At 58.6% G+C, this 25,491-nt stretch overlaps 1 protein-coding gene across 1 annotated transcript in view; it reads left to right on the top strand.

Annotated features, from left to right (window-relative positions):
* The window catches only part of JARID2 (jumonji and AT-rich interaction domain containing 2), a 254,521-nt gene extending 229,399 nt beyond the window's left edge, over positions 1–25,122 (top strand). The window contains exons 7-18 of the mRNA XM_080807291.1: positions 1,538–2,585; positions 5,555–6,057; positions 8,973–9,065; positions 11,852–11,970; positions 12,060–12,130; positions 13,303–13,417; positions 15,721–15,826; positions 16,781–16,963; positions 17,460–17,590; positions 17,990–18,173; positions 20,602–20,709; positions 23,854–25,122. Coding sequence (XP_080663417.1) covers positions 1,538–2,585; positions 5,555–6,057; positions 8,973–9,065; positions 11,852–11,970; positions 12,060–12,130; positions 13,303–13,417; positions 15,721–15,826; positions 16,781–16,963; positions 17,460–17,590; positions 17,990–18,173; positions 20,602–20,709; positions 23,854–24,036 — 2,844 coding nt within the window. The 3' untranslated portion in view covers positions 24,037–25,122. The remainder of the gene's footprint in view (positions 1–1,537; positions 2,586–5,554; positions 6,058–8,972; positions 9,066–11,851; positions 11,971–12,059; positions 12,131–13,302; positions 13,418–15,720; positions 15,827–16,780; positions 16,964–17,459; positions 17,591–17,989; positions 18,174–20,601; positions 20,710–23,853) is intronic.
* Positions 25,123–25,491: the final 369 nt, after the last annotated feature.

Raw genomic sequence — 25,491 nt, forward strand, 5'->3', positions numbered from 1 at the left:
CGAGTATGTCGCTGAATCAGCCTCAGCATTACTCAGGACCTCGTTAGAAATTCGAGTTCTCGGGCCCCATCACGGACCTAGTGGATGAGAAACCCTGGGTGTGGGGCCCTGTGATCTGTTTTCGGGACAAATGCTCCAGCGGGTTCTGACAGCACTGGTTTGGGTCCCGACGGGAAACTTCTGGTTTTATTTCTGTTTTGCTCCATGTGGGCGAAGTGTGTTTCCTTGGGCTGGGACGGGGTTCAGGGCAGAGAGGTCCCTGGGACTCAGGCCGCGTCCTGGGGAGCCTGGCTTCTCTGGCAGGGCAGCTGCGGGGCCCGTGGGAGCCACACATCTCAGCCTGGCAGGACTTACCTAGTGTGTGACTGCGGCTGTTTGGTCCGCTTCCCCTTGGGGGCGCAACCCCTCCTCGTGGGGGTTATTGATATGAGAGGAGACGGCCGAGGTGGTTCTGACTCCTGGGTATTGGGTAATTTTTAGTCGGCCTTTTGGAGGTGGTGGTACCTGTGGTAACGTTGGAGTCGGTGTTTGGAACTCCTGTTGTTGATGAGAACTTGAAGCCCAAGATGCAGATGAGTATCAGAGGCCACCGGCAGGCGGAGCCGGGACAGGATGTCCACCCCAAACTGCGTCCCCCACAGCAACTCCGGGCTGGGCCCTTCCTCATCTTTCAGAAGGGATACGTTTCTGTTGTGCATGCCTCCCTCTCCGGTTTTGCTTTATATAAACAAGGGTGACTTTTACGGGTCCCAGGATTACCGCTGCACCCAGGCTGCGCGCGGAGGCTGCTGGCTCCCACGGTTCCCATAGAACTGAGTATGGAGCTTGTCAGGGGTCAGAACCCAGGACTGTCCGTGCAGGAGAGGGCAGGCAGGCGTCCTCTGCTTGGCTGGAGAGATGGGGGCACATTCCTGCTCCACGGGGCCCTGTCTGCACGACCACGGCCTGCCTGTGACCCTCATGGGAGCCGGGCCACATGAGTGCGCTGGTTCTTTTCTCTGTATGGTATTTTGGTATCCTTCCTTTTTTAGCACCTAGATTTAAAAATTCTGTGGGCAGAGCATGCTGTTCTGTGGAGCACACAGAATGGCAGGCACGTCTTTTCTTGGAACAGGGTGTGTGTGTGTATGTGTGTGTGAGAGAGAGAGAGAGAGAGAACGCATCAACTTGCTGCTCTCCATGTCCTTAACCTGTGACAGGTGATGGCTGGCAAGTAGACAGGTCATCATTGTGAAACGTGGGTTTTCTGGGAGAGCACTTAGTGGGATGATTAAATCCCCCAGGAAGCCATGCTGCGGGCGCGCAGGTGGGCACCGTGTTTTTGTGCGGGAGGATGGGCACGTTGGTCTAAAGACCTCGGAAGTGTGAGGCCGTCAGCCTCACATTCCCAGCCGTGTCCGCGGTGTGCCTTCGTCTAGAGCCCCAGGCTGCCTCTGCAGCCAGCTCTGTTGGGTTCCCCGCAGGGAGAGGTTGCCCTCTCGGAAGGTACTAATTCACCTTCTCCTGTTCCTCCCTCTGCTTCTCCTGCTGCCTCCAGGTTTCGAAGGTAAATGGAGTCACTCGAATGTCATCTCTGGGTACAAGTGCAACCAGTGCCAAAAAGATGCGCGAAGTCAGACCTTCACCGTCCAAAACTGTGAAGTACACTGCAACGGTGACGAAGGGGACTGTCACATACACCAAAGCCAAGAGAGAACTGGTCAAGGAAACCAAACCCAATCACCACAAGCCCAGTTCCGCTGTCAACCACACAATCTCAGGGAAAACTGAAAGTAGCAATGCAAAAACCCGCAAACAGGTGCTATCCCTCGGGGGGGCGTCCAAGTCCACCGGGCACGCCGTCAATGGCCTCAAGGTCAGTGGCAGGTTGAACCCAAAGTCATGCACTAAGGAGGTGGGGGGGCGGCAGCTGAGGGAGGGGCTGCGGAACTCCAAGAGGAGACTGGAAGAGGCACAGCAGGCCGAGAAGCCGCAGTCCCCGCCCAAGAAGATGAAAGGGACGGCGGGCGCTGCCGAAGCCCCTGGCAGAAAGGCGGTGGTGGCCCCTGCGGCGCCGGCCCCCGCGGAGAAGGCTCTGCTGCACGGGCATGTGAAGAAGGAGGTGCCCGAGCGGAGTCTGGAAAGGAACCGGCCGAAGCGGGCCACGGCGGGCAAGAGCGCGCCAGGCAGACAAGCACACGGCAAGACGGACGGCGCCTCCTGTGAAAATCGTTCTACCTCGCAAACGGAGCCCTTGCACAAGCCGCACGAGGCGGCGGCCAAGCCCGACAAGGGGGGCGGCCGGGCCGGCTGGGCGGCCATGGACGAGATCCCCGTGCTCAGGCCGTCCGCCAAGGAGTTCCACGACCCGCTCGTGTACATCGAGTCGGTCCGCGCTCAGGTGGAGAAGTACGGCATGTGCAGGGTGATCCCCCCTCCGGACTGGCGGCCCGAGTGCAAGCTCAACGACGAGATGCGGTTCGTGACGCAGATTCAGCACATCCACAAGCTGGGCCGGCGCTGGGGCCCCAACGTGCAGCGGCTGGCCTGCATCAAGAAGCACCTCAGATCTCAGGGCATCACCATGGACGAGCTCCCGCTCATAGGTGAGCCCCCCGGGGCTGGGACGGGGTGGGGGGTCGCGGGGAGGGGAGCTCGCCCTGGGGGCCCCAGTGCTGCGGGCAGGGGCCTCCCTCTCCACACGGGAAGTTGGGTGGTGGAGCCCAGCCCTGGGCAGCGTGGTTCCTCCGGAGCCCGGTTGGCCTTGGCCTGTGCTTGCTGGCGTCTGCCCCGTGTCCTCACGTGGGCTTCGCTCGTACGCGTATCCTTGGCTTCACTTGCTCAGGTCATCGGTGGGTTCGGTGCTCTCTCCAAGGGTGGGGGGGGGCGCATCCTAGATACTTCATTTTACCCTCTTACCCTCTTCCAAGGCCCTGTCTCCAAATACAGTCCCCTCCTGGGGCGCTGGGAGGTAGGGCCTGAACGCCCAAAGGCGTGGGTGACACAGGCCAGCCCACTCTCTCTCTGTGTCCTCCTGGTTTTTCCTTGCCCATCTCTTTCTCTGGTGACCAGCGGGGCCCTTTCAGAGACCACAGATCAGGGGATGGTTTAAGTTTCTCTTGAGAGTGGGGACCACTGCAGACCTCATCTCGGGGCCCCCTGTGTGAGTGAGCGTCCGGCAGATGTGCGGGCCCTGGCCGCAGGCAGAGCCCCTGTGCAGGCCCTCCTAGGCTCCCGTGTCCCTCCTCCTCCCTCCCACCCCCACCCCTGCTGCTGTTTGCTCCTCGAGGATTCACTCGCTCTGTCTGGGATGACCTGGGTGTGCCGAGTGGGGGCACCTTCTGGAGACAGCCAGGGAGGGTCCCGCACAACCTCTGTTTCAGCTCCAGGCCTGTGAATCAGGGCCCGTTGCTGCCTCCATTTTGGAGGTCCCGAGTTTAAAGAGGCAGTGAGAAGAGCCAGTTTCAGCCATCCACGTGTCAGGAGTTGGCAGGAAGCTCGGGCTCCCTGTGAGGTGGGGGTCTGATGATTGTCTCAGCAGGTGTCTGAGCAGAAATCACTTAATTTGGAGAAATCCTTGGTTTGGGGTCTGTGCTCAGGGATGGCACGCTGTCAGCGGACGGCTCAGGCTGTGGGAACAAGCTGAGCAGGTGTGAGCCTTTGGTGTGGGCTGTGCCCTGAGCGTGCTCAGAGGACACCCCCCCCCACCCCCGGGCTGTGGTAAGAGTCCCCCCACTCACCGTGTTGAGGACTGAGGGACAGGTGATGTCACAATGATGGCCAGTAACCTCAGAGTAGGTTTCTTTTAAGCCTGAATCCTTCCCGTATCCCAAGGCCAAGCAGACGTGTCCCCATGGTGTGTGCGTTTGAATGCTTTGCTACTGCGCGCAAGTGTGGAGCCTTGTTTGTCACCATCTGTGGAAGGGGTGCCAGGCCAGCCTGTTACTGTAGAGTCTTTGGGCCCTGGGTCTGAGCTTGGCCTCCCCACAGAGCAAGGGACTCCATGGTTGTGCAGCAACTTTGCAGAATCTGCTCCTCCTGCATCAGCCCCTTGGGGAGCAGGGGGTGCGGGAACCACTTTGCACGGGATGGTCTGGTAGCCCTGTGAATGGGCCAGTCAGAACAGGCAAGGAGTCCATGAAACGATGCCTTTCCATATGGTGTGTGCATTTTCAGGCGCCCTGGGGTTCTAATGATCTCCAAAGAGGAAAATTGAGAAGTTATAGGGTACCTCCTTTCTGATCTGTCTGTGATATCAGCCTCTGTGGCCGGCTGCAGTGGCTCACTTCCCTCTCCACCGCTGCGAGTCCGCAGGGTGCCGCTGGCCTCCGCTCTGCCCGGTTTGAGCTGGACACCTGGAGCGGGGAGGGGAGCTCGGCCTTTGGCCGCTCCTGGCCATGGGCAGGGCAGGCTTTCTCTGTGTCCAGCCTCTCACCAGGCAGAGCTCCTTGGCATCCAGGCTGTTGCACTCCCATCCCCTGGTCTTCTGTGGGGTTGGGGACCTGTTCCCCCAGGGGCCCCGTGATGCCCGGCCCGCTGTGCACTGGGCTGCTGTTCTACGAGAGTTCGGGCTTCTTTCACTTTGGGTAGAAATCTGTGCCTGCCTTTCAGTGACCTAAAAGTCAATTTTTACTTTTCCTACCTAGCATTTTGTTAGGTATTTATCTTCTAATAGGTAGGGGATGCTTATTCTGGAAGATTTCGTTTCTCCTTCTTTGTCTGGTGGCAGGTTGCTTTCCTAGGCCCCGTGTAGACGGTTCCTCTGTGAACATTCAAGTGTATTTGGTTTGGACGTACGTACATCTATACGGTTCTGTGATTTGATCCTGGGGGTAACGGACACTAGCTTTTGAAATGGGCAGTCTCTCGGAGCACGGGGTGATGAGAGTGGAGGAACAGACAGACAGCTCTGTGCCCTCTCAGGTACTGCCTCTGGCCCTGGAAATCCACTGGGATTGAAAACCAGTTAGTGTGTGTGCGTGTTGCGCATGTGTGCAAAGGGATGGGGACAGACGGTGCCTGCTACACGTGTCTGCTTTCTGACCTCACAGCTGGTGTGGGTGACATTGGGACGTAGGTGCCTCAAGGTGTCACAGCCTAGGCCATGCCCTTGGGTGATGAGCCCCTGCTCCAAAACTGGTTGCCCGTGCCCCCTGGGGTGTGTGTGTCGGGGGGCGTGCAGCGCACGTGCTGCCCCTGCTGAGGGGGGCCCTGGAAAGCTCTTCCCCACAGATCCACAGGGCCTGCGCTCCTCTCCTTCCGTTCAGGCCTCTGCTTACACGTCAGCTCCCTGGGGACACCTGGCCCGAGTGTCCCACCTGAGCCTGCAGACCCCGCAGTGCTGCAGCCCCTCTGCTGGCAGTGCGACCTCCATGGCGCCCCAGACTGTTCTTGTCCATCCCTGTAGACTCGGCTCCCTGAGGGCCAGGGATTCCGTTCATTCCTCTGACCCTAGTGCCTAGTGGTGTCTGTGGCACGTAGTGGGCGTCCCCGGACTTAACCAGATGGACGGAGAAGGGCTTGTGCTAGTGCTTTTCCCTGACTGTCTCTGTGATTTGTCCCCTCACCGTCCCAGGAGGCTGCGAGCTCGACCTGGCCTGCTTTTTCCGGCTGATTAACGAGATGGGCGGCATGCAGCAAGTGACTGACCTCAAAAAATGGAACAAACTAGCAGACATGCTGCGTATCCCCAAAACTGCCCAGGACCGGCTGGCCAAGCTCCAGGAAGCCTACTGCCAGTACCTGCTCTCCTACGACTCCCTGTCCCCCGAGGAGCACCGGCGGCTGGAGAAGGAGGTGCTGATGGAGAAGGAGATCCTGGAGAAGCGGAAGGGGCCCCTGGAGGGCCACACGGAGCACGACTACAACAAGTTCCATCCCCTGCCCCGCTTTGAGCCCAAGAACGGGCTCATCAATGGCGTGGCCCACAGGAACGGCTTCCGCAGCAAGCTCAAAGAGGTGGGCCAGGCCCAGCTCAAGACGGGCCGGCGGCGACTCTTTGCTCAGGAAAAGGAAGTGGCGCGAGAGGAGGAGGAGGACAAGGGTGTCCTCAGTGACTTCCACAAGTGCATATACAAGGTGGGCCCCCAGCAGGGCTGGTGGGGGTGGGGGGCGGGGCTCCGGTTGCTGCCTGCAGCTGAGAGCAGCGTGCACCGGCTGCGGGGGTGCTGTGGGGGGGAGGGCAGGATGCAGGCCCGAGGCGTCTGGCGACGGCTCGGCTTCCCGCCAGCCGTGACTGCAGGTGAGCCACTTGCCGGCTCCCAGCCTCTGATTTCCTTTGCACGAGATGAGGTGTGTGTGCCCGGGTGCTGGGGACTCGGGAGCTTGGGGGCAGATGCCCACGGGCATGACCTGCCCCTTCTGAGCACCCAGCCTGGCCTGGTGTGGAGCTGTCTGGGGGGCCAGACCCTCCGGGCTTGGAGCACTTGCTTCCTTTGCGTCCTTGCCTGGATTCTGAGCAGCTTGCCCGTTCTTGGCTCTGCCTGGGCCTTCCTGATGAAGCCATGAGGACAGGCCTCCCCGCTGAGTCTCAGGGGGGGGCGGCGGGTCCCTGGCAGACAGGGGCTCCCAGATCACAGCTCAGCGTGTGCTGTCCTGAGAGACCCCCTCCTCCCAGAGGCAGGCAGAGTCCATGTGACCCTCCGCACGGCCGCCTGCCTGCCAGCGTGAGCGGGACACCTGGCCCAGCTGTGACCTTCACCAGAGGTCTCCGCTGAATTGCCCCAGTGACCCTGGCGTGGACTTCCTGGAAGGGAAGGGTCCTTAGGGAAGACCCTTGCCCAGCGAGCCACCAGCCCCGAGCCTGGCAGCCGCGTGCAGAGTGGTGGTTTTCTGCCGCACTGACAAACCTGCCTTGGGTTAGCCTCGTCACGCTCCTGTCACTGCTCAGGTCCTTGTCACGGCCTGCAAGCGGCCCTGGCCTGTCCCTCCCTGGGGGTGGGATTGAGGGCGGCTTCCAGGGCCCGGTTCCCACATGGAAGCCTGGGAAGGCTGACTCACCTGTGGGTTCAGAGTGCACGGAAAGTCATGGCTCTGGCTGCCTTCAGCCATGCTGGTTTCTTCTCAGCTTTAGTTCTCCGCTCCTCTGCAGGGACAGACCGTGCTGGCCTCCACCGAACTTCTCCCGCCAGACCCAGCAGGACTCCCTCTCCTTTGCTCTGGCTCCGCGTTGCCAGTCCCTGGTGCTTCCCCTCAGGGACCCTGGGGGTGGGGAGTGGCTGCCAGCAGTCTCTTTGACACTTAAATATTTCATGGTGAGGGAGAAGAAGGTGCTGGAACAAACTCAGGAGCACTTTCTGGGTGTTTCCTGGCTGTGTGCATGAGAAGCTATTCTCATTTAATGAGGCTAAGCCCAGGGACGGAATGGCCAGTCTGAGAAATGAGAAGTTTTTTGTTTGTTACTTTTTATTTAAGAAGGACATTTCAGTGAGAATGAGGCGAATCGGATAGTTTTTTTGGGAAACGTGCCCTGTCATTGATAATATTGGGGTTCATCACCAACATCCGGTGGCGGCCTGGCCATGGTGACGTCACTGGCAGCCATGGGCGCTCCTGCATGAGCTGGGTGGGGAGCCCCTGGTTCTGGAGCCCCTTTAGGCCCTGCGGGTGTTGACCTTGTGTGCAGGTGTCATTGCGAACACAGGCACTCTGCTTTTTAGTTGATGCAAAATCACGCCCCACCTGGTAGTTAACATCTTACCTTGTTGGGAACAGCATGTCTGGAGGAGTTTGAATCGTAGGGAAGGACTTTCTTTGGGCAGAACCCTAATGCCGGAAAGCAAAAGCAGATGCTGGAACTTTAGTGCTTATGGCTTAATGATTGTCCTTCCGAAGGCAGGAAGGATCTGCCACGCGTTCTACACCTGTTACTCTGTATGGGGTGCTCCCATGCCCGCTTCTGCGGGGAGCCTTCCCTGACCACCTCAGGTAGAAGCCGCCCTCTCCTGCCACTCCATTGGTTGGCTTCCGGCCCCCTGTCTCCTCACAGCCCCCTGTCTCCTCACAGCCCTCGCCAGCCTCCCCAGGGCTGTTCCCCACAGGCTGGAGACCTTGTCCATGTGAGCACTGTTCTGTCTCTGGCCCCCAGAACCAGGCCTGGTATACAGTCGGTGCTCCAAAGAGCACCCCTGCAGTCAAGCGGCAAGCAGAGCACAACTCTCACAAGGTGGGCCTCTGTGAGAGGACGCCTCCCCTCTGCGGTCAGAGGGCACAGGTCTGGGGTGGGACTCGCAGACTGAGACGGCAGCTAGCACGTCCTCGTGCCCGTTCCTGGGTGGAGGGCAGGGGGCCGGGTGTCCGGCGGCACTGGCTCCTTTTCCATGTGGTGGCCTCCGTGGCATAGAACCACCAGAGTGATTCTGCCGTCTCGCCTCCCTGACGGGGTGGGGGATGCCCCACAGTCCTCCCAGGGCCAGCCCGTCTGGATGCCGCCAGTCTCCCCTCTGTCTCCTCAGGTGGGGTAAACTGAGGCCTTTCTGGCCCCTTCCCATGTTGTACCTGCTTCCCCATAAAGTGAACTGTGTTCCCGTGCGTCACGTGGGCGCCTGTCTGAGGCCGCCTGGTGCGCGGCCCCCGTTTCTGCTGGCTCAGGGGTCTGTCCGCTGCCGGCGTGGTGAGGGCGCCAGGTCCTCCGTCCCCTTTGGTTGCCACGGGTTTTTCTGCCCTCTGTCACATCAGCTTGGGATGGAGAGCGGCCCATGGACACGGGGAGACCCTGGGATGCGGTGCTGCCTTGTTCGGGTTGGGGGTTTGGCCAGGTTTCTTTTTTCTTTTCTTTTCTTTTTTTTTTTTTTTTTTTTTTTAAAGATTTTATGTATTTATTTGACAGAGAGAGAGATCACAAGTAGGCAGAGAGACAGGCAGAGGGGTTGGAGGGGAAGCAGGTTCCCGGCTGAGAAGAGAGCCTAATGCGGGGCTCGATCCCAGCACCCTGAGATCATGACCTGATTGGCTAAGTTTCTTATGCTTTACTCTCGTCCTTGTTTTCTTTTCAGGGAAGGTCCGTTTCTTTAACGACTTTTTATCGAACAGCAAGAAATATCATGAACATGTGCTTCAGCAAGGAGCCCGCCCCTGCTGAAATCGAGGTGAGTTGGGGGGGGCACACCTGGGCCCCAGGCCTCCCGCTGCCTGACGGACGGAGGGGCCCCAAGGGCTGTCATCGGGGTCTGCTGCCGGGGCCAAGCAAGCTGCACCTGAGTCTTTCCCCTCGCTCTGAGACAGAGGATGTGTAGGGAAGGGGGCACACCTGCCGGGCTTCTCCCTGACTCAGCCCCACCCAGGGCCATGAGATTCCCAGTCGGGGCGAGCTCCAGGCGCGTCCCGTCCCCTGCTCGGTGGCCACTCCTCACCCCGTCCTCTGTGTGTCTGTTATGCAAGAGAATGTTTGGAATCCCTGGAAACCACAGTTGTGCGTTTTCTCCTCTATTTTTTGTCTAATGGGATTGGCAGATTGCCATTTTTGTGCTTCTGCCAACTCCAGTCTTTGAGTTCGTGTGAGGTTGGAAAGACAGGGAGCACTTCTGTGCCCAGACCAATTAGGGGGAGTTTCTGGGTGAGCCGCCACGGCAGGACAGGGACCGGATCTGTTTGTTTACGTCCCCCAGCTGGGGCCCCGCTGCTCTGTGCGCACAGCCGGCTGCCGGTGGAGGCGGGCCCTGCCTAGCGGTCGGGCCTGTCGGGGGAGGACACCAGGCTTCTGTGGCTGGGCCGGGGCTGCCGCGGGTGGATGGGGTTCAGACTGTGTCCTCCTCTGTCATCGAGCCCAGTGTATGCCCCCTCTCTGGGTATGCCTGTGCTGGCCACGAGGGGCCCCCCTTTCTGAACTGGGGCTAGAGGACAGTCCCCATGCTGTGGCTGTGTGGAGCCGTGTGGCCCCACAACAGCCCAGGATGGGGGCAGCTGCCCCACTGCTCGGGCTTCCCAGTTAGGGGAACTCGGTGTCGTCCTTCCCTTAGGTGTTAGGTCCCTGCCACTGGGCACCGGCCGCCCCAGCTCTGTACCATGGGTGATGCCTTTGAATGCCACACTGTGGCTTGACCCCCTGCCCGTCCCCCAGCTCTGGCCCCACTGAAGCCACCTCCTATCACTCATGACGTCCACTGGGCCCTGATTCTGGGACACGTGGGGCTGTGTCACTGCTGCTTCCGAGCACTCATGGCATCTGTGGGAGAGATGTGCAAAGACTGGGGTTGGGAGCCTCTGGGGTGAATGGTTGAGCTGGAGAGAGAGTCCTCTCCTGTCCGGCACAGGTCCCCGTGGGAGCCTGCGAGGGTACAGGGTTTGCAGCTGCGTGTAGCACAAAGGACACACAGCTCCTTCTGGTCTCCTGCTCAGGATTCCTTCTCTCTGAACATCCCGCGTTGTCTTCGGCGTTCAGCACTTAACATGGTATCTCAGTGGGAGGGGAAGGTCTACGAAAATCCAGATCTCCGGCCTGAGTCTGTGTGGCTTCTGGATCCTACAAAGAGGGCCGGGCCTTCTTGGCTGGTGGTCATCAACTCAGTGGCGGGTCCCCTTCTTCCCACAGTGCAGCAGGGCCCATCCCTTCACACATGCTGCGGCTACGGTCCTCTCCTTCAGGGAGATATGCTTAAGGAACGCAGACACTTAAGCGTGGGATTTATTCTGGGGGCCTTTGGCCTCTGCAGCTGGTCCTCTCTTGGGAGACATTATATGGCGTCGTAGAGCTGGTAGCACCTGCCTGAGCTGAACCGTATTTCCTCATGTCCTGTGCTTCCTGGCTCAGCTTCCTCCTCTAAATGGGGTTCCAGCTACATGGGCTTTGCCACGATCAGGGAAGGTGATGGTCTGCTTCCGGAATGAAAATTGAAAACAAAATGCCAAAATGCTTCTGAGTTGGGGAGTTGCCTAAGGGACGCTGAGCACCACTGACCTGTTAGCAAAACTTGTTCCTGACCGCCCCCCCCCCCCAAACCTCCGCACCCCCGGCTGGCTGGATAGGGCTCGTTACCCTCACCTGGTAGGTGCTTAAAGCTGGCGGTGTGACATCCCCGGCACCCGACCTGAGCTAATTGGCCTGGTTCGAGCCCGGCTGAATGTCGTTTTCTCTGCTGGTGATGCTAGCCTGCAGCCGGCTGACGGCCCCACAGAGGGGTCAGGGGCCCTGGTGGTGGGGAGTGAGGGGAGTGAGGGGGGTGAGGGGGGTGAGGTGTGCGTCTATCGAGATGCCGAGGCTGGAGACCGTGTTCGTCAGTTCGAGGGTGGCGGGCGTCTTCTCTTCCTGCCTGCCATTGCTTTCCCCCCAGCTCTCCTATAAGTGACTTCTTGAATTGTGTTAAAATGCACACAAACACCATTTTTACCATTTCTGAGCATGCAGTCAAGTGACTTTGAGTGCGTTCATGTTGTTACATGACGCTCACCACCACCTGTCTCCAGAATTTCTCATCTCCCCAAACTGAATCTCCTTTCCCAGTGAACACTGACCTCCTGGCCCCTGGTCCCCGGCCGCCTGCATGTTTTCCCTCCGACTCTGACGCTGCCACGTGCCTCCCCATACATGGGATCCCACAGCATTTGTCCTTTTGCCATGGGCTCATTTCCCTCGGCACGAGGCCTTCAAGGTCAGCCGTGGCTGTAGCCTGCGTGGGAACATCCTCCACCTTGAAGGCCGTGCACCCCAGCTGCTTCCACGTTTTGCTTTTGGGAACCCCGCATACGAAAGTATGCTCGAGCCCCTCCTTCGTCCTGTGGGACAGGCCCCAGCGGGGATCCGACCTTTGCTGTCCTCCTCTGAGCTCTGCTGGTGGCTCTCGGCACCCGTCGTGTGGCGGGCCCCTCTGTGGCACATGGGCATCCCTGTGGCGTGTGCACAGCGGGGCTGCTCACCAGGCCTCTCCTCTCCCCGCAGCAAGAGTACTGGAGGTTAGTGGAAGAGAAGGACTGCCACGTGGCCGTGCACTGCGGCAAGGTGGACACCAACACGCACGGCAGCGGGTTCCCAGTGGGGAAGTCAGAACCGTTTTCAAGGTAACGGGGGACACTGTGGTCTGCCTTTTGGGGGACCAGACGGTGTTCTTCCCTGCCCACCTGTGACGCCCCCCTGTTTTTCCTCACAGGCATGGATGGAACCTCACCGTCCTCCCCAATAACACAGGGTCCATCCTGCGTCACCTCGGTGCTGTGCCTGGTAAGTCTGACGTGGCTGTTGTCTTTGTTGTTCTTAAAAGAGCGAGCAGGGTGAGGGGCATGGGGAGAGGGAGAGAGAAACCCGAGTGGACTCTGAGCCTAGCACAGAGCCTGACATGGGGTTTGATCCCACGACCCTGAGAAATGACCTGACCTGAAACCAAGAGTCAGACACTTAACCGACTGCGCCCCCTCAGGCGCCCCGGTGTCACCGCTGTCTCTAGGGTCCTCAGGCCTTGGCCTCCAGCAGCCTGCAGAGCAGGTGCCCCACGTGACCAGACGGGACAGGTTACTGTGCAGAGCGTGTGTATCAGAAACATTGGTCTTTGGAAAAGGGAGGAAAAGGACCACTGAAGTCAGTAAAAATGTGAAATGTCAACCGAATGACAGAACTTGGAAGCTGGGCAGACACTTAGTGGCCAGCTTTTTATCTTGAAATTGGTATTTTCAAAGCTAACGTCCTGACGCTGTGGGGCCTGTGCAGGCTCCTAAGTGATTGATGTGGATAGTAGGACAGCAGGTGTCCTGGGGGTTGTGGTCGCTAAGGGCTCGGGCCTCTGGAAGAGGTGGCCTGGGGCCCTCCCACACCAGTTGGGGCAGGTGGGTACTGGAGGTGGAGGCCTCAGTGAGCGGTCCAGCTTGGCATGTCTGCTGTCCCTCTGTCCTGAGGTTCAGGTGGCCGTGGTGTGTGGCTGTTGATTACCTGACAATAGTCATCACGGTCCTGTTCCTTGGGGCTTCTTGCTTCCCGACTTAACTCACAGATTGATTTTTTTTTTTTTTTAAGATTTTTTATTTATTTGAGAGAGAGAAAAGCCTGAGCTGGGGGAGGAGCAGAGGGAGAGGAGGACTCCCTTCTGAGCAAGAAGCCTGATACGGGGCTCGATCCCAGGACCCTGGGGTCATGATCTGAGCTGAAGGCAGATGCCTAACCGGTTGTCTGAGCCACCCAGGCGCCCCTGTTATTACTGTTTTGTGACCGTGTCTACTTTTTTGGCTTCCTCTCTGTATAGCAAGCGGGAAGGTTCAAGTTCCTCCTCACTGGCGTTTTCTGATTTTGAATCCTTTCTCTTTGTTTTTTCTCCCCGTTTGGGAAGAAGACAGTGATTTCTCATTGCCCTGACCCAGAGACGTTGGTGCTGTCCCCTGTAATGCCTTTTTCTCCCTCCGCAGGAGTGACAATTCCCTGGCTAAACATTGGCATGGTCTTTTCTACCTCATGCTGGTCTCGAGACCAAAACCACCTTCCCTATATTGACTACTTACACACTGGTGCTGACTGCATTTGGTGAGTATGCCCGCTGCCGGGACACTTGGAGGGGGACGAAGATTCTGGAACATTCCTGACATCCCCTCTCCCCAGGCAGCCGATAGCCCCAGGGAGCTTGTCTTCATGTGGGTTGGTTCACTGCTCCCAGTCAGCCATGGGATTGCAAGCACTCAGGGTGCGAGGTTTCAGGAGGTTTGAAGCGTTCTGATCACAAGCCAGGCTGAGCATCTTCTCGCGTGCTTGTGGGCCGTTTCTGTCCCTTCTATCTGCTTACCCTTGTGTTTTCTTCGAGGACAGTATTTGGTGGTGGTGGTTTCTAGGACTTGGTGTCACGTTAGGGGTGAGAGCAGTTAGGGGAGCCCCAGAAAGGGGACCACTCGTGGCTTGGTCCCCAGCCTTTCCCCTGCCCGGTATGAACTGGTCCCTCTGGGCCTCGTGTAAGGCTATTTTCAGCGTCTCCACGGCCGACGTGCTGCAGAGAGTGGGTTCCACTTGTCCTGCTGTGGGAGAGGCATGGCTTTCTCCTGCCTCTGCTGGGGGGCCCACCTGTGACCCTTGCCTGGCCTGCGGCTGGCTCCCCGGCTCTTCCTTCACGGTGCCAGATGGGAAATGACTGCAGGCCATCGGCTGTCTTGTCTGACAGGCCAGCAACAGCACATCCACCCACCCCCCCGCCCCGCGCCCCCACAAACTGCGTTTATTGTTCTGATGGGGTGATGAGGCACTCTTTATTAACGACTTACAGCTCGCGTCCTCCCTCCCAGGAGCCTGGAACTGCAGCAGCCTCGTGACGGCTCCCGCGCTCGGGCCGCGTGCCCACGAGTGTGCCTTATGTTGAGGGATGCTGGGAGGGAGGGACATCCATGGGGGCCTCCCTGCTGAGGGAAGGGGTCCTCAGGGTCCGTGGGGAGACAGTGAGTGGCTGCTGGGCCGGCGAGGCTGAGTGGCCTGGAAGACTGGGACCGCGGGCGTTCAGGCCACACCGGGCCTACTGTTCCCACTGACGAGCTTCTGGGGCCGTGCCAGGCCTGGCGTGCACGGGGCTTCACCCAGGCCTGCGGCCTGACCATGAGGGAGAGGTGGGGAGGTGTCAGACTGTGGGCCTTTGGAGGACCTAGCCCTGGAAACCCCACTGGTGGGTAGTAAGAGGAGACCGGGATGTGATCAGAGAACTTCATGGTGTGTGGTTTTTCTGAAAGCGTGTGATTTAGGTTAGAAACCCCGGGTTTAAGGCACAAATCAGGAACATAGACTGGTATTGAAATAACCTAAGCATTTGTTGAGGACATGAACATGGGGTTGGCTCTCCCTGTACTGAACCAGGATCTGGCCTCCAAGTGGAGGATTTCCCCGAGGACACCAGTGCTGAGGGCTGGCTGGGGGCCTGGGGGAAGGGCCGGGTTTGGAGCTGATTGTGCGGTTGGAGGTTGCGGGGGCAGTGATTGCTGATGTTTACCCTGCTTTGATTTTTACTGGAGGTCAAGGTTTTCATTGGCCTGTGGCCTGGTCAGACTGCTCTGGGAGTGTGCCTGGTGGGCCCTCTTGGGACACTGGTGACAGCTCCCTTGCTCCCCCACGATGCAGTAAGGTTCCAGATTCTCCGGTCAGTTAAGTTCTGCCTACATCTGCAGCCTTCTCTCCTCCTCACCATCCCAGCCAGCTCCTCAGCTGCAGCCACAAGAGTCTGCACTGTCCCCACCTTGGCCTTGACCCGGCCAGGTCGCCCATCCACCTGCAAGGCTTGCCTGATATGGCCCTCGTGGCGTTGCTCCCCTGGGCACCGAGCTGGCCAGGCCAGGTCCCGGGCTTGCTGGGCACTGGTACATGGTGCCCTCCGTGGGGCCGCTGCTGTGGTGTCCCTTGCAGGGTTGGCCACAAGGCGGCGCACACACAGACAGGCTAGACTCCTTTCCTGATTGGGTTTGGAGAATGGTGGGGTTTGGCCCTGCAGCCCTCCTCTGCCACGGCGACTTCTGCAGGTTTAGAGCATACACCAGAGGCCAGTGGGGTCTGCACGTGTGTCTGGATCTGATTTATAGGGGGCCTTAAACATCTGGTTTGGGCTTAAAGGGTTTTTGGCTCATCTGTAGGTCAGCTGTGCGTAAGAGGAGTGGCTGCTGTTTGGCCACGCTGGGCAGAAGCCGCCGTGTGGCCCTGGGAAGTGGGTGCCGGTCCCCGGAGAATGCCCCTCTTCCCACACCCTGAGGCCTGTGTTTGCGCTGTTGCCTGAGCGGGGTGGTGCACGGTGGGGCCCGCACGTGCTCCCCAGGCAGAGGGTCCTTGTCAAGGCTCTGTTCTGCCCGTGTCTCCAAACACCGCAGGTATTGCATTCCTGCTGAGGAGGAGAACAAGCTCGAGGATGTGGTCCACACCCTGCTGCAGGCCAACGGTACCCCAGGGCTGCAGATGCTGGAAAGCAACGTCATGGTAGGCGCCCCCCTCCGCCGATGTTTGGGCGCGGTGGGGATTCGGGGTTATTGGACAGAGTCACTGTCTTTGCTGACCTGCCCCTCAGAGGCAAAGACGACATTGAGGTATCAACCTCCCGGGGATTTGCCCAAGCCTGAATGTCCTCTTCTATGAAACCCAAAATAGGGAAGTGTTTTCCTCAGAATTCCAGGCTGACATTCACGGCGGCCGTGGACTCGTTTCAGGGCCTGCTCATGCTACAAGCAGAGTACGGGGTGTTTAGGGAGGCAGGGCCCCGGGCTGGTGTTGGGCAGTCTGGTGGTGCCCACCTGTGGGTTACCGGGGTGACTGGGCTGCTGGTCAGGAGGCTTCTGACCCTTTGTCAGTAATTCCTGGAAATCTCTTCAGCCTCTAGCTGATCTCTGCCTCTGTGTGCTGTCATGGCCAGGCCCACCTCACCCTGGGGGCAGCCCAGAGAAGGGGAGCAGCAGCCCCTCTAGGGGTGCTGGGCCCAAGGACCCCAGCCTGTACCACCGTGCCCACCAGGCTTCAGGGGCCATGCAGTCGCCCCCTGGTGGTATAAATGTCTCCTTTTCCCACTGGGCAGAGTCACATGGGACAGGGCTGTGTACTCACGGTGGCTGCACCCCTGCATGAACACGGTGTCACTGTCGGGCCAGTACCCATTTAGAACTTTGTTCTTCTTTGAGGAATTATGTGTGTTTTCTAAAGGGAAAGCAGACCTTTAATATGAAACATCATCTTTCTCCTGGCACACAAACTCCTTAAGTCCTCATTCCCTGCCTGGAGAGCTGGTGTGCGTGTTCACACCTGCTGGGGGGAGAGGCTGTGTCCCAGGGCAGCCCTGGGGCCAGCTGCCAGGGCTGTCACAGATTGGGGCTCCATGCGCAGTGGGTCCTGGTGGAGGGGCAGCAGCCCAGAAGTGCGCCTCAGCCCCACCTGTCTCCCTAGATCTCCCCGGAGGTGCTGTGCAAAGAGGGGATCAAGGTGCACAGGACCGTGCAGCAGAGTGGCCAGTTCGTCGTCTGCTTCCCGGGCTCCTTTGTGTCCAAAGTGTGCTGCGGCTACAGCGTCTCTGAGACCGTGCACTTTGCCACCACCCAGTGGACAAGTATGGGCTTCGAGACGGCCAAGGTGAGGCCGGCCGAGCCCCCTGTGTTGGTCCACGTGGACCATGCGTGAGTGCACAGGAGTGCATGCGTCCCTGCCTGCGTGTGTCTGCTCTGATGGAGGGTGGAATTGCGGAATATCCCCCTGGGACCTTTCACTGGCAGCTGAGGGGCTTCACTTGGAAAGGGGAGTGTGTACGGTGAAAGATTCTGAGTTCTGTTATTGACGCACACACGGTATTGGGAAGACGGCACAGAAGGTGTTAAGGTAAATCTCAAAGTGGGTAGAAAGTCTGAGCTGTGGCCCTTGCCTTGCGGCTGGTGGCCGGAGCAAGGACTTTTCCCGCCCTCTGCTTCTGTTCTTCTGGGCAGGCGGCGGGACTGTTGTAGGATTTCCAGTGACTTTGGGAATTCAGAGTTTGAGACTTCCCACAGCCTGCTGCCCCAACCGTCCAGATGCGGTAGACCCGGACAGCCTGGTACTGCCCGTCTCCCCTGACGGGCTGTGTGGCCTCTTGCAGGAAATGAAGCGTCGCCATATAGCTAAGCCATTCTCCATGGAGAAGTTACTCTACCAGATTGCACAAGCGGAAGCGAAAAAGGAAAACGGCCCCACTCTCAGTACCATCTCCGCCCTTCTGGATGAGCTCAGGTAAGCTGGGCTCTGGCTTCTGGGAGCCCCTGGGGCCCGGCCCGCTCTCTGGCTGGGGGCTGCTGCGCGCTCGGCCCACAGGCGGAGGCTTTGGGTGCAGGGTGGGTTCTCTCTGCTCTTCCTCCCGAGGCGTGATGTTTGGGGTCGGCATGGGCGGGGGCGCCTTGGGGGGAGCATTGTCTGTGGGGGCAGGCCCTACCCGGTGTCCCGCGCACCTGCGGCCGTCCTGGCCTGGGTCTGGCCCGCCCCCTCTAGCGCACCACCCTCTCCTGGCTGCTGTCTACGGAGTCCGGAAGCAGCCCCGGCGGAGGCCTGTGGCAGGCGGCGAGGGGGGGTGCGGGGGGTGCGGCGCGGCCCCCGGCGGCGCGCTGACGGCCCGGTCCCGCTCTGTGCGCGCAGGGATACGGAGCTGCGGCAGCGGCGGCAGCTGTTCGAGGCCGGCCTCCACTCGTCCGCCCGCTACGGCAGCCACGACGGCAACGGCGCCATGGCGGATGGCAAGAAAAAGCCTCGAAAGTGGCTGCAGTTGGAGACGTCGGAGAGGAGGTGTCAGGTCTGCCAGCACCTGTGCTACCTGTCCATGGTGAGCTGGGGGGGGCTCAGGCCTGCAGGTGTCTGCGGTGGCCGCGCGTCAGAGGCCCGGTCCTCGCCCTGCCCCCTCCGCCCCCGCTGCTGCTCCGTGGGGGCCGCGGGGTCCGTCTGTCCTCGGCTCCGGCCTTGTCGGGCTGCAGCCCGAGAACTCCGGAGTCCGTCTGTGGTGAAAACGTGGTTCTGAGGAGCGCAGCTCTGCTCGTGTTGCGCGCGCCCGCCGCATCCCCGCCAGTCTCCCCGGGGCGGCCGCCCGCCCGCACGGCGGCCCTGTTCCCTGTCCCTGCTGGTGGGGCCGCTGCCTCCCGAGCGCAGCGTAGATGGGAAGTGCCCCTCCCCCGCCGTGGCCGCCTGTCTGTCCCCCAGGCCAGCGCCCACAGCTGCCCTGCAGGGAAGGGGCCGCTCCGGGCGGCTCCCCGTGGAGTCTGAAGGTGGACAGAAGGGGGCGCTGCGGCAAACACCACATGGTGGGGGTGTGGACAAGAGACCCCCTCTTCACAGCTTTGGGGCGAGGAAGTCCCAGCCTGGGGGGTGGCCCCTGGCTCCCTGTGTCTTCACATGCCCTCCCCCCGTGTGCCCGACCGTTACCCTCTTCTCCTGGGACGCCAGTCATTGGACGAGGCCCCTGCTGGGACCTCCGCTTATCTGGGTTGCCTCTTCAGAGGCCAGCCCCGTGAAGTCCGGGGGTCAGGACTGGAGCCTGCGGACATGGGGCATCCCTGAGTCCATGGCACCCATACATCCCATCTCACCTACAGGTGGCTCCCAACTTAAGATGGTTGGAATTTGGATTTTTCTGCTTTACGATGGTCCGAAAGTGGTACACATTCAGTAAAAACCAGACTCACATTTTTATTTCTGAGCCCCTGTCCCCTCTGCCCCCTGCTGTGTGCCACTCTGTGTTCCGGTCCAGCACACCCTCCGAGAAACTGAGATAGTCAGCACTTAGTTACCAAATGGGCTTTGTGCAGGAGGATGCCCACGTGAGCACACGCAGGGTAGGCCCGACTGAGGGGTGATGTCAGGGAGGTCAGCAGCATTACATGCATTTTTAGCTTGAGGATATTTTGAACTCTCGGGGGTTTATCAGGATGTGACCTTCTGTAAGTCAAGGAAGATCTGTATTTTCTTCTGTCTGGTCTTTTTTCCAAGGTATTTCTAGGAGAAAATTTAGGGCTATGCTCTCTTAGAGAAAGTCAGAAGCATTTCTTTTGATCTTAAAACTGTTTTGTGAGCATCACTTGTGAATGCCACAGAGCCCTGTGTGTGTCCTCTCCACTTGGACGGAGCCGATCCCAGGGGAGCGAGTCCCTTATTTCCCACGAGTCCAAATGGCGCTGTCACGACCTCGATGTGGGTCACGACCTCGATGTGGGGCCCGACCGGTTCCCGTCGGTGTGTGCTCCCGCCATCCTGCAGATGGGCGAGCCAGGCCCTGAGAGTTGTCACCAGGCCTGTCCTAGCAGCCCCGGTGTTTTAAGAAAGAAGAGAGTCTCCTTAATTTGTACCTAAAAAGTGAGGTTTTATTTTATAATTTTCATTGCTCGGATTAGTCATGAGCTTTGTGTTTTTGTTTACCATTTCCTGTTGTCTATTTCTGTGCTTGGCCTGAGTGTCTTTAAAAGGTGAGGGGCTCCTTCCTCTAAGTGTTAGTTCCTCCCTCACAGTTTGCTTTACGAGCTGGCTGTTTGCCCTACGTCTTTGTGAAAAGGGGTCAGCCTCTTGCATCTCATGTATTAAGGCAGCATTTTCCCTTTTTTCACTCAGGAGAGCAGGACTGGGGGTCAGGGGGAGGGGCGAGGACCCCAACACCGATCGGGTGTCCCTCTGGGGTCTGGATCCCCTGCGCTGGGGGTCCACAGGCCTGTGTGCCTCGGGCATGCGCTTTGATGCTCCTGTGCACGCTGTGGGTGGTTGGAGTTTCGGGGGGCAGCCTCTGGGTAACCAGCGGAACTGGTGGGGCCACGGAAGAGCAGCGTGAGGACATTTGGGGGGGCGTCCCTCACAGCTGCTCCAGCCCTACTCTGCCACCTCACATCCCGCTGTGGTTTGTGCACACGAGGTCTCAAATGCCCTGGAACTTGAGCGCTTAGAAACAGGCCTTCACGTTCTCCTCCTGCCGCCTCTGGCTTGTGGGCGGCAGAAGGCTGGAGGGGACACGAGGCCTCCACATCCGTGGGTGCAGCTTAGAGATAATCATGTGCTCACTCCCCAGCTGCAAGTGCTGCTGCAGGTGCCTGGTTTGGGTTTTTCATCGTTTCCCAACATTTTCAAGTCCCAGGCACAACCCCCCCCCCCCCCCCCCCGACTCCAGCCTGGGTGACAGGTTGGGGACAGTCCCCCCCTGCTCTGTCAGGTGGCAGTGCCTCCAGGGCCTGTCCCCAGTAGAGCTCCGCCCCTCAGGACCGGCGCTCTTCCCGCAGGTCGTGCAGGAGAACGAGAACGTGGTGTTCTGCCTGGAGTGCGCTCTGCGCCACGTGGAGAAGCAGAAGTCCTGCCGAGGGCTGAAGCTGATGTACCGCTACGATGAGGTCAGTGCATGCTGGGGGCGGCCCCCGGTGGATGGCAACTATCCGGCTCTCCTGGGGTGCTGGGCACACAGCCCGGCTTGGGGATGGAAAGTAGCGTAGGTCTAGCTTGTGTCCGACCTGACATGGAGAATCCCGAGAACTAAAATGAGATTTCTTTACTTTTACAAACTTCATTTCATTCCGGTTTTCCTGTTTCCATTAACAGTAGTTCTGCAGCCACAAGCCCGGTGCTCACTGCCCCGCGTGGGGGCCCAGCCCAGCCCCCGCACAGCATCTGCATGTACAAGCAGCGTGGGTGCTGGCCACACGGGTGGGCTGGGCTCAGGAAACGAGGGGTAGTGCCATCCCTAGCGGCTGGGGCTGGGGTGCAGATCTGGGGGCAGGGGAGGAACGTGGGCCACCTGCGCATGTCCACGACAAGACAGATGGAACCTGGGAGGGCTGGTGGTAGCGCTGGCGGCCCGGGAACTCCGAGGCCACAGAGCCGAGTCTTCCTGGTTTTTGTTTTCTCGGAGAAGTCGCATTCTGGGGCTCAGAGACCAGGCCCAGAGCAGCCTTCCTCTCTGAGACATAGGAGGGAATTAGCCCTTCCCCTGGCCCAGCTAGATTCAGTCCTGTCCTCCTGCTGGCTCAGTGCCCCTTCCCCACAGTGTGCAGTCCCCAGGCCAGGGCAGGGGTGCTCTGCATCCCCCAGAGACTCCCCCTGCACCTATTTCCTCGCGTGGGAATGAGCACGTGCCGGCCAGCCCTGAGCCAGGGCCGGGCGGGTGGTGCGGGGACACCGGGGGTGCTCCGGGGGCTCGGCTGCCTTCCATGGCTCTAGGAGGCACCGCGGACCGTGCTGGCATCTTCCATCCCACCTCCGGGTGAGAACTGGGGCGCCTCCCAGCAGGGCCGGGCAGCAGGCCATGGCACACGAGCCCCAGGGCCAGCTCTGGAAGCTGGGACCCAGCTTTGTCCTCACCAGGGGTCCTCCGCAGAAACACGGAGCTTTTCTCTTCAGGCAACAACTCCGCAAGTCCCGTTCCACCTTCCAGATGGATCCCAGGTCCAGCTGGTTCTTGTCGCTTCTGTGCTTCTATCCTTGTTCAAGGATCCATGCTTTCGTGTCCCCTGTGGTCCTTCTCCGGGTTCTGTGAGAGCTGCCTGTCGCCTTTAGGGGCGGACACCATCCGAAGCCCCAGCTCTGTGGGTCGGTCGTGTCCGCAGCGTGTCAGGCCCGCCACAGCGAGCAGTGTCTCCAAGGGAGAGCGGGCCATCCCATCCTGGGGCTGTCCCCACACGGGTGGCAGGCCTGTGCCTAGTGTCTTACCTGGCAGCCTCGGGCTGTCCTTCCACCCAGCAGCCCCCTGGCGAGCGCGGCCTGAGGGGCACGGCTCCCATCGTGACAGACCCAGAGTTCCTCTCAGATGGCGGTGGGGCCGTGTCACCTGTCCCGAGCAGCACACGCCCTTCTGCCAGGCCCACGCGCTGTGTCCAGAGAGGGGTCCTCCTTCCGCAGACCCTCCCCTGGGGGGCTCCACCTGCCCGCGAGCCTCTCTCGTGCCGCTGGCCCCATACCCTGCTGGCGGCTCACGTCTGAGCCCCAGGCGGGACTCCTCAGGGCTTAGGCGTGGGTCAGAGGGGAGAGCCTTTGGGTTTTAAAGGAGGTCGAAAAGCTGAAAACAGATGTGGGTCTTGTTTTTCAAGTGGGAGATCCGGTGAGGGCAGCGGGCACTTGGCTGTCCCTGCTGCGCGTCGGCGGCGAGTGCGGGGCCCTGTTGCCGGGCCAGCAGCGGGCCGGTGTGCAGAGCGCGGCCGCCGGCACTAGGGGGCGTCCCCGTCGTTGGCCTTTGTGGAGCGAGGACTGAGAGTCACGGGTCGGGTCCGTCTGAAGCTTCGTTGTTGGTTTTGATGAGTGAGAACAGTTATTTCAAGCCTCGTCCTTTGCCGGTGGCCTCACTAAATGAGAATCTGAATTTTCCTTCTCAGGATTTCCTGTTCCTTCTCAGGTTGAACTGAATGTGCGTGTGCGTGTGTGTGTGTGTGGTTACTTGGGGAGTTGCCCACTCTGGGTTATTTCAGAAATGGCTTGTGAGGTCACTGCAGGTCCCAAGGCTGTGTCCAGGCGGCCAGAGGGGAGCTGCCAGGCTTCCTGGCAGCGGTCTGCTGGGGCACAGGCCGATGCAGAGAGGGCGCTGCTCGGCCCCGTGTTGCCCAGGAGGTTTCGGCCGCTTGGAACCAGGTTTTAAAGAAGTTCCTCTATTTACCCTTGATTAGGTTTGCCGTAAGTGCTCTAAAGAATGGCCAGAGATGGCACTTTCATTAAGTGGGCGGCCTTGCTCCTTCCAGGGGGCGTTTCCCTTTCTTTCCAGATGCTTTTCACTTCACCTGTAACACCTTCCACCCCTATGATGAGAGCCAGCCTCCTGGTGCTGGAGGGCGAGCCTGGGACTTGCTGACCCCCGGGCCTTTGCATAAAGGAAGGGCCTCTCTCGTCCGTGTGTCCATACGGTTCCCTCCTTCCCTGGTCCAGAGCAGGTCCTTTTGACATGAAGGTCAGGCCACATGCCGTTTTCATATTTTGGCGCACAGTTTCTTGTAAAACTGGATGGGTCAGAGTCGTGTGGATGTCACCCACACGTTCTAGATGTCAGCGGCTGAGTGAACGGGCTCCCCCTCGCCGAGGAGGGAGTACTGGGCACATTTTACAAGCAGACAACTGCGTGTGTCTGCACGCCCTGGTGAAGGGAGGCTCGCGCGTCACAGTTGGAGCGCAATTTTAGGCACTTGTCACCGTGTGGGCAGCAAGTAGACAGAACCCCAGCCCTGGGTCTTCCTCCACAAACGCCCAGTGCAGGCAGAGCCGGGCTCAGAGGGTGCCCTACTGTCTGGGCAGCTCTCGCAGCCATACCTCGGCTGCCTGTCGACCCCATCGCGAGGCAGCTGTCCCCCTCCTGGCTGTGGACAGGGAAGCCTTCTGCTTCAGCTGCCAGGGAGGGGCCTCACTCTCCTGGAGCCTTGTTCTCACTGGTTCTCAGGCCATGGCTGCCCAGAGGGGCTCTGCCGTCCCACGTGATGGTGACTCTGTGCTTAAGTGTCCCTGGGTGGTTCTGGGGTGCTCTTCTGGTTTCTTAATTCTCTCTCCCTTTCGACCCGAAACAGGAACAGATCATCAGTCTGGTCAACCAGATCTGTGGCAAAGTGTCTGGTAAGAACGGCAGCATTGAGAACTGTCTCAGTAAACCTACACCAAAAAGAGGGCCCCGCAAGAGAGCGACCGTGGACGTGCCGCCATCCCGGCTTTCATCCTCCAGTTCATCCAAAAGTGCTTCGAGCTCGTCGTGAAGATGCCAACACCCGTGTCGATTGATATATATTTTTTTGTAATTATTATATTCTAGTTTGGAGTACTTGCTGTAGGATACAAGCTGTCTTTGCACTAGCTCTAAAGAAGATTTTCTTCTGGTTTTAGAGAACTAATTTTGTTTTAGCATTAAACTGTTGAACTTTTTTTTGTACTTAGAATACCTAGATACTGCAGTTAGATTTTTGAAACTGCCGTATATTCACTGTTTTAAAAACCCTTGAGGGGCTGTATTAATTTGTATCGCCCCTGTGGCTGAAAAAGCCTTTTCGTTTTTTGTTTTTTTGTTTTTTGGTTTGGTTTTGTTTTGTTGTTTTCTTCGGTAACTGGGGGAAAAAAGGCTTTTTAACCCATTTTGAAGAGGGTGAAGTTTGGAGAACAAATTTTAAAACCATCAGTCATGTGAGCAGATTTTTCTAGAGAGGAAAAGGGATAGGAGACACACACACACACACACAAACACAAAACTTGAAAAGAAATGGCTTTACTTTGGCTGTCTTTTCTTCTGTCATGTGCAAAACGAGTTTGTAATTTTTAAAACCGGAGAACCCCCATTTTGTGTCTTTGGGCGGTCATGGCAGCTGAAGGCGGACGTAGTTTCCTAACCCGAGGCAAAACACGGAAGAGGAGCGCCGAGGTTCTCTTTACCAGCACATCACTATGCATCTGTTTTTGGAAAAGAGGAGAGCGAGAGAAGACGACTGCCTGCCTTGGAGGGGTCACGTGAGGGACACCTGTGCCTGATTTCATTAGGAAATCCATTCTGTTATTTTTTGGTGCTGTTGGCTACTTTATCAAAAACCCTTCAATAGCATCCTTAAGAAAAAAAAAAAAAAGGAAAAAAAAAGTGATCGAAGCCGTAAGTGCTTCTTTGTCCTAGATGTGCAATCTCTCTAACATTCCGTCTCCATCTCACCGCTCGTTCCCACCTTCACACGTCAGCATTAATCTTTCCTTCGGTTCGTTTCGTTGACGGTCACACTTAGAGCCACTAGGAGGTCTGCAGTTCTGTTTGAATGTGAAAATGCATTTGCGCTCACCTTGTCTATTTTTTCTCTCCATGTTGTAACAAAAAGAAGAAAAAAAGAAGAAAAAAAAAAAGAATCCCATCCCTTTTGTACATACGCCTGTAAATTGTTTTAAATACTTGAGCCTTTTTCTCGGTGGGGGGTGGGGAGGGCGCGAAGACAAGATGAAGAAAAGCCTTACGTTTCCGTTTCTTCATCGGGTGGATTGGATGCTTACAGGGTTTTTCTTGTAACATTTATAAGTGCTGCTTACATCACTGAACAACAACAACAAAATAATAATGGAGTAGCTGTTGCCCTTCTCCGGTTGTGTGTACAGTATGTGTGGAATAAAAAAGGGAACTGTTTTCACAAGCTGTTCTTTGTTTCGTGATTGGATCCAGCGAGCCCGTAGCTGCCCCCGCTGCA

This window comes from Martes martes, assembly GCF_963455335.1.
Source record: "Martes martes genome assembly, chromosome: 6".
Lineage (NCBI taxonomy): Eukaryota > Metazoa > Chordata > Mammalia > Carnivora > Mustelidae > Martes > Martes martes.